Raw genomic sequence first — 11,453 nt, 5'->3', positions numbered from 1 at the left:
AGGGAGGGGAAGACCTTTATCCATGGGCGCAAAGTGATCTTTTCCTTGCATCTCTGTTACCCGTGGGAATCTGCGCCCCTGTCAACTCCCTTCCCTCCATGTTCTTCCTCCTCCCTCCTCTTCGTTCTACTTCTCCAACCCAGCCCCTTCCTTACGCTCCTGCTCCTGCTCCCCTCACCAGCCCCTTCCTTTCCCTCCTCTCGTTCCGAGAACCGACACTCACTTGAGGCGCACCCTCGTCTTCTGTTCTCGCTCCTCGATCTGCCCAGGAGTACGCGGCGAGCATCTGTCGACATTCAGCCCAGCAAAAATGGGGTTAAGGAGGAGGGCAGGGAGGGAGAGAGGAAGCACTCACATGTCAGCACACGGTCCCTCCTCCCGGCAGTTGGAGCAGCTCCCGGAGTTCCCCATGGTTACAAGAGGATTCCTCCTGCCATGGAGTTGCCGGCGGTTCTGAGATCGTCAACAGCTGCTGCTCTGAATGTCCTGGAGCGCCTTGCAGAATGCAGAGAGAGGAGATGGTAGGGGATGAGATGGATGATGTGGGGAAAGGTGGAGTGTGCAAGGAGGGAAAACTGAGCAGAAAGAGGAGGAGAGTGAGAGAGAGGGATGGAGATTGAGAAGAAACTAGAAGATCAAGGAAGTAGCAAGGAAGATGAGGAGGAGGAGGAGGAGGAGGAGGAGGAGGAGGAGGAGGTGGGGGAGGTCGGATGGAACCAAGCGAGGTGAAAGGACTTTGTCAAACCGTCGGAGGAACGGGTGGTTAATCATGGGAAATGTAGGGTACGGGTACAAACTGCAAGGGTTCGGTATGCCATTGGGTACTTGAAGGTCTCTAAAAGGGGGTAAAAGGCAGGGATTAGAGGGGGTAGTCTCATAGATGGTGGGGTGGGGAGGGATCAGGGTCCCCAACAAGTCGTTCGGAGTCGAATCATATCGGCCTGATCTTTTTGTCTCATCCCCCTCATACCCAATTTGTTTGTCGGGCGACAATGCTAGACACATAAAGGAGGTGAGGGAGAGGGAGGTGGTGAGGGAGGGGGAGCAGGGGGGGGCAGGGGAGAGCAGGTGGAGGGAGGGAGGGAGAGCAGGGAGAGCAGGGAGAGCAGGGAGAGCAGGGAGAGCAGGGGGAGGAAGGGGAGGGAGAGCAGGGGGAACAGGGAGAGCAGAGGGAGGGAGGGCAGGGAGGGCAGGGAGAACAGGGGGAGGGAGGGGAGGGAGGGGAGGGAGGGGAGGGAGAGCAGGGGAATAGTGAGCTCATGTGATTGATCCAAGCAGGTTGGATGGGACGAGGGAAAGCTGGAAGGCGGGCAGGAAAGAATTCAGCTCGGCTTCGTTCCCAGGCAAGTGAGACTGGGCTGCAACCCAACGACGAGACTCTCGAGGATGAGATCCTGAGCATCAAGAGCGTCAAGGTGATCCTTGGTGTGAAATCCAAGCTCCCATGCTGACATTTTCTTGTTGAAGCCTGAGGCTGGCGTCAACACTATATGGCTGGAACTGAAGAGAGAACGGGGATGGGACGTGTCGCATCATCGAGTGCATGAGAGGATGAAGGAGATGAAGATCATTCAAACAACTCCTCGTGCTCCTCTTCCCTGCAAACCTGTCAAGGCGGCGCTGGCCTTGTTCATGAGCAAACATAGGAGACTTGGCGAGGTTTCCCTGCTCACAGATGTCGAGCCATGTATCTTAGAGCAGATCCTGGTTGCAGTGATGTGCGACACGGGAAGAGAGTTCTTAAGCTTGCTTACAGGAAATCTACACGAAAGACTACATGTCCATCTTCAAAGAGTCAAGTTGTACTCCTAACGACGATGATATCAAGTGCTCTTTTCATTCCACCTTTCATTTTTGCTCGTGAGCCGTTGATATCTTCGCAGTTGGAGGTCCGTGTTTGTTCATAACCAAGAGATTGCAATGCATGATGGTGGTGAGAGCGAAAGGAAGGATACCTGGCGACGATGCGAATAATCTGAAATGCAGGAGCGAAGGAGGAGGAGGAGGCTAGGAAGAACACCTCAAAGCAGGAGAGAGCGCGGAGGAGGCACGGAGTCATTCAACATCTTCTCCCTCCTGCTCATCCCCACAAGGAGAGTCTTGGCTGGAAGCAGCTCTGAGCTGGAGCATGTACCCCGCTCGAGTTTCCCATCATGTTGTTCCTCACTTGTTGTACATAACATCTCTGTTGAAGTTTTCTTCACATCATCACATTGTTCCTCACTTGTTGTACATAACATCTCTCTTCTTCCCACTGCCACAACCCCTTCTCTCCTCATGCTGCTATCACCCCTCCTCCCCTCCCCTCCCCTTCGGTTCCCCTCCCTTCCCCTCCGATCATCAGGGCACGATGTTGTCAGGGTCAAGCTTCCTGGAGAACTGCCGTACGTAGGGCAGGACGGGGGTCCGCCGCTTCTCCTCCGGCAACGTGTTCTTCCTGATGTTCTTGTACACCCTCTCCCCCGTCAGCCAGTCGGTCTCGAAGTCCACATCCTTTCCCTTCCTCGCCCGGTAGAGAGTCTCTGGGGGGATCTGCAACGAGTCACGGCCAGGCAGCGGGGCAAGTCCAGACCTCAGTCAGGTTGGAGATGATGGCGCGGACAGGAGCGGCGGGCTTGCTCTTCCGGATCCTGAGAACGGGTCGTCAGGGAGGAGGAGAGAGGGGAGGGAGGGAGATTTCCTCTCATCCAGCCCCTTGAGAACATGCTCAATGTCGTCATTGCTCGACTGCGAGTCGTCGTTCCTGTCCGAGCTGGGGCACAGCAGTGAGAGACGGCCGCAGACGGCTGCAGGAGAAGGCGGCGTCACTCACTCGTAGTCATAGTCCATCCCGAGGATGTTGATGGACTTGTCAGTCAACCAGGTGCTGGTGTCAAACAGGTTCCAGGCATCCGCCTTGAGCTCAACGTTCTGCCATGAGCGCTTACCGTCATGGTTCGCCTCCCCAGCCTCCATGTCACCTTGCCGAACTCCCCGATCTTGATCCCGTCGATTGTCCACAGCAGCACGCTCTTGTCCTTGGACGCGGTGAGGACGAGCGGATTCAGCTCGTTTCCGGGGTCCTGCTCTGGCACGATGACGTCCACCGCAGAGATGCTGATCTGGTGGGCTCGCCAGAAGTAGCAGGCCTTCACCTGGGACCTGAGCCTCTGTGAGCGACCTGAGCTGAGAAACGAAGCACCTCTCACCGGTCCGGCATGTTCCACTGGTATTCGGAGATGTCCCAGACCTTGACGAACCCTCCCTCGTCCGCAGTCAGCAGGATGTTGTTGTCCTCGTCCACCTGGTGGTCCACCAGCCCGTACTCCGGCCAGTGCTCTGCGGGCATCAGCAGCACGACCTTGTTCGTTCCCGTCGTGCTGGCAGATTCAGGCAAGATGGTCATCCAAGTTCCCTCCCAGAAGCGGAGGTGACCGTCGGCCCCTGAGGTGAGGATGGTCTTGTTCTTCTCCTCCAGGAAGAGTATCTTCTCTACGTAGAGCGTGTTTGCGAGCTCCTTGGCGTTCATCGATTCCCGGGGAGTGAACCCATGGATCTTCTGCGACTGCATGGCGATGCGCTTGATCCCGCTCTCTATGTCGAAGATGGCGATGCTCCCGTCCGACGCTCCTGTCGCCAGCGTCTTGGGGTAGGAGAAGGCGATGGACAGGATGTCGCTCTCGTTCCCCAACATCTGGATCAGTGGGTACACTGACCCGGCGTCCTCCGACTTGTCCAGCCAGATCGTCACCTTCCTGTCCCAGCTCGCGGCCGCGATGTAGCGCTTCTCCTCGAAGCTGTAGGAGGTGACGGCCGTGACCTCCTGCCTGCTGTGCTTGTCCACGGGCTTCAGCAGCGTCTTGATGCAGGCGCCGTTGCTGAAGTTCCACACCTGGACCCTGCCCTCGTGATCGCCAGTCATCAGCCTCCTCCCAGCCTCGTCGAAGGAGGCACAAGACACGAACGTCTCGGGCGTCCGGTCGGGGTCATGGAAGGAGGAGATCTGCTGCCCCGTCAGCGGCCTCCACACGATCGTCTCCGAGTCCTCGGCAACGGTCACGACACTCCCGAAGATGCGGTTGTAGAGGACGGCGACGACGGGAGTGTTGTGGGTCTCGTCGTTGACCGGGTTCGTGATCTGCGGATTGATCTTCCATATGTGATGCCTGCAGCCCCAGGTGATCAGCCGACCGCGCGCCTGGTCGAACAGGATGGCCGTCGGCCTGCTGCAGGATCAGCGCACGTGCAGGGCCCTGCCCCTCTACCGCCTCCTACCTCAGCGCAGGATTCTTGAAGTGAGAGAGAGTCTGGAGCCCTTCCCCGTTCCGAAGGTCCCAGACTTTGACCACTTTGTCCTTGGACAGAGATATCACCTGCATCCACAACAACTATCATCCTCCATCTGTCCCTGTCCCTGTCCTTGTCCTTGTCCTGTCTCTGTCTCTGTCCCTGTCCCTGTCCCTGTCCTGCCTCTGTCCTCCCCCTTTGCCTCTGTCCTCTCTCCTCTCTCCCTCTCTCCCTCTCTTCTCCCTCCCTGTCCCTCCTCCCTCTCACTTCACCTGGTCGTAGTCGGAGTTCACTTGCAGCATGATGATTCCTGACATGTGGCCCTCGAGCTTCGTGACCGGCTTCGACGTGTAAGGGTTCCAGACTGTCAGCTGCGAGCAGACGCGTCAAGAGAGGGAGAAGGGGCAAGGAGCCCGCTAACCTCTCGCTCCATTCCCCCACTGACGATCAGCTTTAGAGACTCCACCCAGACGAAGCACTTGATGGGCTTCTGGTTCACCTTGTACTGCGGGGTGAGGACGCGCTTCATCAGGACCTTGTCCTTCTTGACCGGGTCGTTCTGGAAGGGAAATTCGAAGATGTTGATGGCGCCGTCGGTGCTGCACGTCACCAGCCCCCCAAGGTCCTCGATCATCGAGATCTGGTTGATCCACCCGCTGTGGATGTTGCGGGTCCACGACACTGCCCAGTTGCTCGCTCTCCTCTTGCCCTTCCTCATCGAGTGATCGTTCCGGAAGTCTCGCACCCCCTTCTCGTAGTCCACCACAGTCACGTCCCCGACCTCGTTGCCGTACGCGATGTACTCCGTGTCGTCTTTCCGCCATGAGCACAGGCAGTATGCTTGCCCTGACAGCTCCACCTCCACGGACTGTTCCCACGTGTGCACATCGAAGACTTTGATCTTCCGGTCGTCGGTGCTCAGCACCAGCTTCGCGGCATGTCGCAGCAGGCACAGCGCGAGCACCCACGTCTTGCCTGGGGAGGAAGTCAGCAGGAGGAGGGCCTCGCAGGCTCGCAGGCACCTAGCGAGATGGTCTTCTGCAGCGTCAGAGACGCCTGCGACCAGATTCTGATGGTGCCGTCCTTGGAGCTGGTGATGTAGGAGGGACCCGAGGGCTCGATGACGAGGCAGTCAACATGCTCGTTGTGGGAGTTCTCGTCGTCCTGCTTGAGGCCGGAGGTGTCGGAGATGAAGAACTTGGAGATCTTCTCTGAGACGAGCGACCCGCTCATTTGACTCTCCATCAGCATGTACGTGCTGAACTCGTTCCAGTCCACCACTCCGTCCGAGTTCGCATCGATCTGCATGAACAACCGCCTTATCTGTTCTCTTGTCAAGGAGCCATCCTTGTTCAGGATCGAGCCGAACGCGTCCATGAACTCCTGCATGTCGAGACTCCCTCCGCCATCGATGTCTGCGCTATCGAATCTTTCCTTCAACGTCAGGATGTCCTGCAAGCTTATTCCCTCATCTGCTTCATCCTCGAACGACACTGCTCCTGCTGCCAACCTGTCGAGACAGTCAAGCAAAGCACGTCATGAGCAACCTCCTACAGCTCCTTCCGAAGATCTTCTGTTCCCTCCTCCATGGTGGCAGAGAGTCTGATAAGTTCCTGTCACGACAAGAGCTTCAACAGTGCCAGCTCCCACCACCTCCTTTCATCCTCCCTCCCACTCACCGATGTAGTCTGAAAGCAGCTGCTTATTTATCGCTCAGCCTCAGCCTAGCACATGCTCATAGATGCTGTGTCGTCCTGCCGTGTGTTCAAGCTTGGCTCTCTCTGCCTGTAAGCTGGAACTATGCTAACACATCCGTCAGCAATGCCATGATAACAGTATTGTCTGTCAGTTCGCTCCCTGTAGCACCTCAACGAGTCTCTAATTCACAACGATGTTTAGTTTTGTTTCTTTCAAACTTCCACATGATTGTCATCTCGCTGTCATCTCGCTAAACTTTAAACCCACGGCTGTCTTCATTTCGCCTTCAGTCCTGCATGCCCTTCCAACGTGAAGGTCGGGGCAGTCATGGATCTTAGCTCCGTCAATTCTTTTCCCATGCTGTAACTCATGTTCCAGCCGCGAAGCACAGTCATTGAGCCCACCTACGTAACCAGCCATAGTGACCTCTCCTTCCGAGTCTCCTCCTCTCCTCCTCTCCTCTCCTCCTCTCCTCCTCTCCTCCTCTCCTCCTCTCCTCCTCTCCTCCTCTCCTCCTCTCCTCCTCTGCTTCTTCTATCCTTCTCTCCTTGCCCCCCCCCCACCTTGTCCTCCTGCTAGAGCTGGTAGTAGTAACTACATCGGAACTCGGTCAGGCCGTCCGTTTGATCATTCCAGCGTAACCGCAAATGAAGGCTGACCAGAAGTCCCTCTGACGGAGCACCAGTTCGATACAGCAGTACCAGATCAGGTAAGTAAATGTTTTGTAGTACAAGAACGGTCAGTAGGAAGTAGTACCATTTGACAAGTATATCCTTTTATGACTACTATAACTATTTTCTTGAAAATTCTCTGAACAAATTATTTTAGCCAAATCGAGAATCCTGTACAGCTTGGTTAATTTCTAAAACACTCTATTTATATTTAAAACACCGTTTTTGGAACGAAGAGGCACGACGACGGCCATGCTGACGATGCTCGAGAAGGCGCCATCCATCAAGAAGATGACCATCGTTCATGCTTGTGTGAGTTCACGTACTCCACGCTCTTTGGTCATGTTCTTCTCGATCCTCAAACATTGATCTGATGGTTACAAGACCATGATCGATCTATATGCCTCAAATGCTTCCATTGTGTTTTACGGAGTTTTGATTTGCGTTGGGACATACGATTTTACTTATCTGACGTTCTTCTTTTTGCTTGACAGGGGGTGAGATTCATCATTGCTTTCTTTGACCCTGATTGAAGTTCACATTTCTGACTTGTACCCTCTCTACGATTGTTTCCTGACTCGTGCTTTTCGATTCCTCAACTTCAATAATTTGGTGATCAGCCATATGGCAATGTATGAATTTTGTTATTTCTATCTTTTCATGACGATATGGCAGGATTGCAGCCAGTCAATCCTTTCCAACCCGCCTTCCAACTTGAACAAGCATTCTTTGTTGAAGCCCTTCCAGCATGCTAGCCTTCGCTCCCATCACTACAGCGACGCTCTGTTCGACATGGCCAACCGTCTCTAAATTCATGCAGGGTAATCTTTTCATCACCGTATTGCTGTTTCCTTGTTTGAGATGCCATTTCTTTCATGTATTCAGACTTCTTCTGTCTTCAAGACTGCCGTTGACTTGAAATGACTGCTTGTACCTTTCAGGATTTGAATGGAGGAGTCAGTTCTTCGACTTGAACCTGCCACTTTCGTTCAAGCTAAACCTTATTTTTTGTGTTTGAGCCGAATGAAATATTGAAATGCACATGGAACAACCTTACAACCTCGTTCGGTGTGTCCTTACCCAGTAATGAGGAAACCCTACTGAGCTCCAGAAGCATTCAGCACTGACGACATGACATTACGCCATCACGTCCGTCCTTCTTGTTGCGTCATACCATCTAAGCTGATGCTATCGAAGACAACTTTGATTCACTACAGCATTGACTTGACATCACATCCTTGATGTGACTGTGCCAACCAACACGGCAACCATCATTTTAGCAGTATTGTCAATGGTCTTGTTGACGGACCCGCCTCAAAGAAAATGTTAGCAAGGATGAAAGACATTGCTTTGCAGTTTGAGAACAGCCATAGAAATTCTGGAAACTTCCAAGTAAATCAGCTTGTGCGAAAAACCTGGTTTTCGGTCATTAGAGACTCTTCGGCCCCCCTTCGCTGACACTCTCCTCGCCTCTGCCCCCCGTGCTTGCAGCGCCTTTCTTCAAGTTCGTCATCCTTCCCCAGAACCTCCACAGCCACGCAGAGATCCATCCCTGAGAACCACCCCCACACACCATGTGCCGATCCCTCTCCCCCTCCTCCGCAAGCAGCGTCCAGATCAAGGACGAGCGCTTCTACCTCCCTTCCTCCTTCCTCCTCCATCCTCCCTCCCCTCCCTCCCCTCCCTCCCCCTCCGACCTCCTTCGCCCCCTCGACCCCTCCCGCACCGACGCGCCCTCCGCCCCTCCCGCCAAGCCCTCCGACATGCTTCTCGGCAGCGTGCTCAAGGCCCGAGAGAAAGCGACGACGGGGAGGAGACACTCGATGCCATGGGGACAGAGGAAGGCGGAAGGGTAGTCGGCGTGAGAGGGGGGGGAGAGGGAGGAGGGGGAGAGGATGTAAAGTAGGAGTAGGATGTACAATAATGGAAGCACAAAATAAAGTCGAATCTGTTCTGCGAACCCAGCAAGTTTGTCATCCTCGAGTTTTTCACGTGAGATTCTACGAAGGTGAAGTCGAAAACGGAGGGGAAATGCGCCTCATCATACGCATCCCAATGGTTACTTGCAGGAGAAATCGTGTTGGCTTCCTATGCTGATGTTTTGCGGGCGAGATGGCTTTATTGACTGCGCACAAAGTTTTCATACTTTGATGTACCCGATGCCAAAGAGCGCGAACTGTCTCTGAACAGCATGGGAGTCACTGATGTTTTTGTCGGAAGTGTTTCTACAATGAACTTTAAGTCTTGCGATCACGTTTCTCTCATGCTTTGTTTTATTGTACATCCTACTCCTACTTTACATCCTCTCCTCCTCCTCCCCTCTCTCCTCCTCTTCCTCTCACGCCGACAACCCTTCCGCCTTCCTCTTCCTCATGGCATCGAGTGTCTCCTCCCCGTTGTCGCTTTCTCTCGGGCCTTGAGCACGCTGCCGAGAAGCATGTCGGAGGGCTTGGCGGGAGGGGCGGAGGGCGCGTCGGTGCGGGAGGGTCGAGGGGGCGAAGGAGGTCGGAGGGGGAGGGAGGTGAGGGAGGGGCAAGGAGGAAGAAAGAAGGTCTACGCGCAGGGAGGTAGAAGCGCTCGTCCTTGATCTGGATGCTGATAGCGGAGGAGGGGGAGAGGGATCGGCACATGGTGGCAGACGGGGGGACTTGGAAGGAAGCGAGGGGGATGAGGGACTGGAGGGAGGGAGGGAGAGGACGTGGGGGAGCGGAGGGATGCAGGAGGGAGGGGCGGGTGGGGAAAGTTCTTGTAGGGGCAAGTTCTTGTAGGCAAGAGGGAAGAAAGGAGGGCGGGGGGCTGATGCGAAAAGGAAGAATTTGGGAAACAAGGGACACTGAGGGTATCTATCTGGGGATTTCAATCTCCTCAAGCTGCCATCCGTTGCATGTTTCCGGCCCCGACATGTTCCTAATTCTGTGAAATGACTCTCTTTCATCCACAATTCCTTGCCAGGCATTTGGGCTGTAAGCAAACAAAGAGCCTCAATGTCAGCCTGTCAGCAGGCCGTGATCAATACCCAGATAACATTACTTTTCACTGTCAGCAGGATCAGCCTCCTCCCCCCTTTCTCTATATCGTTCCCCGCCTACCCTGCAAGTCCTTCAATCTTCTCCCCGCCGCTCCCGCCGCTCCCTCCTGCCTCCCTCCGCTCCCCCACGTCCTCTCCCTACCTCCCTCCCGTCCCTCATTCCCCTCGCTTCCTTCCAAAACCCTCCGTCTGCCACCATGTGCCGATCCCTCTCCCCCTCCTCCGCTATCAGCATCCAGATCAAGGACGAGCGCTTCTACCTCCCTTCTCGTAGACCTTCCTTCTTCCTCCTTGCCCCTCCCTCCCCTTCCTCCCCCTCCGACCTCCTTGACCCCCGCGACCCCTCCCGCACCGACGCGCCCTCCGCCCCTCCCGCCAAGCCCTCCGACATGCTTCTCGGCAGCGTGCTCAAGGCCCGAGAGAAAGCGACAACGGGGAGGAGACACTCGATGCCATGGGGGAAGAGGAAGGCGGAAGGGTTGTCGGCGTGAGAGGAGGGGGGGAAGGAGGAGGAGGGAGAGTATGTAAAGTGGGAGTAGGATGTACAATAAAGGAAGTGAAGATTTCTCGTTTCTCTGGGAACTTGGAGGAGACTGGAGAGGAAGGAGGAGGATAAAGACAGAGAGGGTCTCAATTATGTGTATGGTAGGCCAAGACAAGCTCAAAGGGTAAGAGAGAGAAGGGGAAGGGAGCAAGCGGAAAGGAAGCAACAGGGAAGGCAACTACAGGACAGGGACGCTGCGTAACTATGGACCTCCATCCCTTCCTGCTCCTCCCTTTCCCTTCCCCGGCTGCGTTCAGATGTTCACCTAGCAAGCGCGATATCCGTTCAGCTGCCTCCCTCCTCTTCGCAACCACACCCACACCTTATTGACCTCGCCTCCTCCCTCCTCCCTGCGTCCTCCTCCCTCTTCTCTCCTCCCTCCTCTCTCTCCCGCCGCTACCGCCATCCCATCCCCACTACCTGGAACTCGTTGTTGCTTGCCTGTAACAGGAGAGGATGAGGGGAGCCGGATCCTGGTCCCCTCCTCGGCTCGCGCGAGGGTGAGCGTCCATAGGAGGAGGAGACAGGAGGAGCCTCGTCGACGGAGCGGTTGGCAAGTGAGGTCTTGGGCTGTGGCCTGCCAGAGGGAACGTGCTGCTGTACGATCTGAAAACCGGTGAAAGGAGAAAGTCAAGGGGAGAGGAGAGGAGGACAGAAGGAAGGGAGGAAGGAGGAGGGATTGGTGGTGGCGGTCGAGGAGGAGGTAGCGATGGTGGTGAACTTGTTGCAGCAGTAGGAGCAGGAGGAGAGGAGATGGACTTGGCGGGGGGGGAAGGAAGAGGAGGAGGATAAGGTACCGGAATGCCTCTGCTTCGAAGTGCTGAATCCGAGTCCCGCGCCTGATGGGAAACTGAATGACTTGAAGAAACAAGAAGGGTGTGAAAGGCAAGGAATGGAGGGGAGGGGAGAGGAAGGTGAGGAATAGGAAGGTATGGTAAAGGGAAGGGAAGGGATTGTATCGGAGAGAAACAAGAAATAGGAAGGTGGCTGAAGGGAGATCATCGTGGGACTCAACTTACATTGTCTTCATTTATGAAATTGTTCGTCCTGCTGACGGAAGTTGACAAGAGGACGATTTCCTCCCCGAGACCGTCGTCCTGCTCCTGCGGTGAGTTGGGGGCAGGTAGGGGATGGATGGATGGATGGATGGATGGATGGATGGATGGATGGAGGAGGAGGAGGTTGTAGTGGAGGGGGAGATGGAGGTGGAGGTGGAGGAAGAGGAACGGGGGAGGAGGGGGGGGGA

General features: G+C 55.3%; 3 protein-coding genes across 3 annotated transcripts; 2 read left to right on the top strand and 1 right to left on the bottom strand.

Moving 5' to 3' along the window:
- Window positions 1-1,283: 1,283 nt before the first annotated feature.
- Window positions 1,284-1,864, top strand: GUITHDRAFT_118025 (hypothetical protein; the record flags this gene model as incomplete). Its single annotated transcript, XM_005822801.1, has 3 exons — window positions 1,284-1,415; window positions 1,468-1,707; window positions 1,757-1,864. 3 exons carry the CDS (start codon window positions 1,284-1,286, stop codon window positions 1,862-1,864), a joined length of 480 nt encoding a protein of 159 aa, XP_005822858.1.
- A 476-nt stretch (window positions 1,865-2,340) lies between these two features.
- GUITHDRAFT_165882 (hypothetical protein) lies at window positions 2,341-6,363 on the bottom strand (the record flags this gene model as incomplete). The annotated part of the gene is made up of 11 exons (XM_005822800.1): window positions 5,946-6,363; window positions 5,821-5,879; window positions 5,289-5,776; window positions 4,688-5,241; window positions 4,539-4,637; window positions 4,255-4,352; window positions 3,189-4,202; window positions 2,928-3,141; window positions 2,813-2,895; window positions 2,573-2,630; window positions 2,341-2,532 (listed from the first exon to the last, which is right to left on the bottom strand). The coding sequence occupies exons 2-11, from the start codon at window positions 5,853-5,855 to the stop codon at window positions 2,341-2,343; spliced, it is 2,835 nt and encodes a 944-aa protein (XP_005822857.1). The 5' UTR covers window positions 5,856-5,879; window positions 5,946-6,363.
- A 514-nt stretch (window positions 6,364-6,877) lies between these two features.
- On the top strand, window positions 6,878-7,675 carry GUITHDRAFT_155390 (hypothetical protein). The gene is made up of 4 exons (XM_005822799.1): window positions 6,878-6,950; window positions 7,256-7,267; window positions 7,311-7,456; window positions 7,577-7,675. The coding sequence occupies exons 1-3, from the start codon at window positions 6,888-6,890 to the stop codon at window positions 7,443-7,445; spliced, it is 210 nt and encodes a 69-aa protein (XP_005822856.1). The 5' UTR covers window positions 6,878-6,887; the 3' UTR covers window positions 7,446-7,456; window positions 7,577-7,675.
- Window positions 7,676-11,453: the final 3,778 nt, after the last annotated feature.

This window comes from Guillardia theta (genome assembly GCF_000315625.1).
Source record: "Guillardia theta CCMP2712 unplaced genomic scaffold GUITHscaffold_119, whole genome shotgun sequence".
Taxonomy (NCBI): Eukaryota; class Cryptophyceae; order Pyrenomonadales; family Geminigeraceae; genus Guillardia; species Guillardia theta.
Note: the sequence above shows the minus strand (reverse complement) of the source record. Positions and strands in the feature narration are given on the sequence as shown.

What these genes read in the sequence shown, in the direction of transcription:
- GUITHDRAFT_155390 (XM_005822799.1), top strand. Translation starts at nt 6,888, where the DNA reads ATGCTGACGATGCTCGAGAAGGCGCCATCCATCAAGAAGATGACCATC.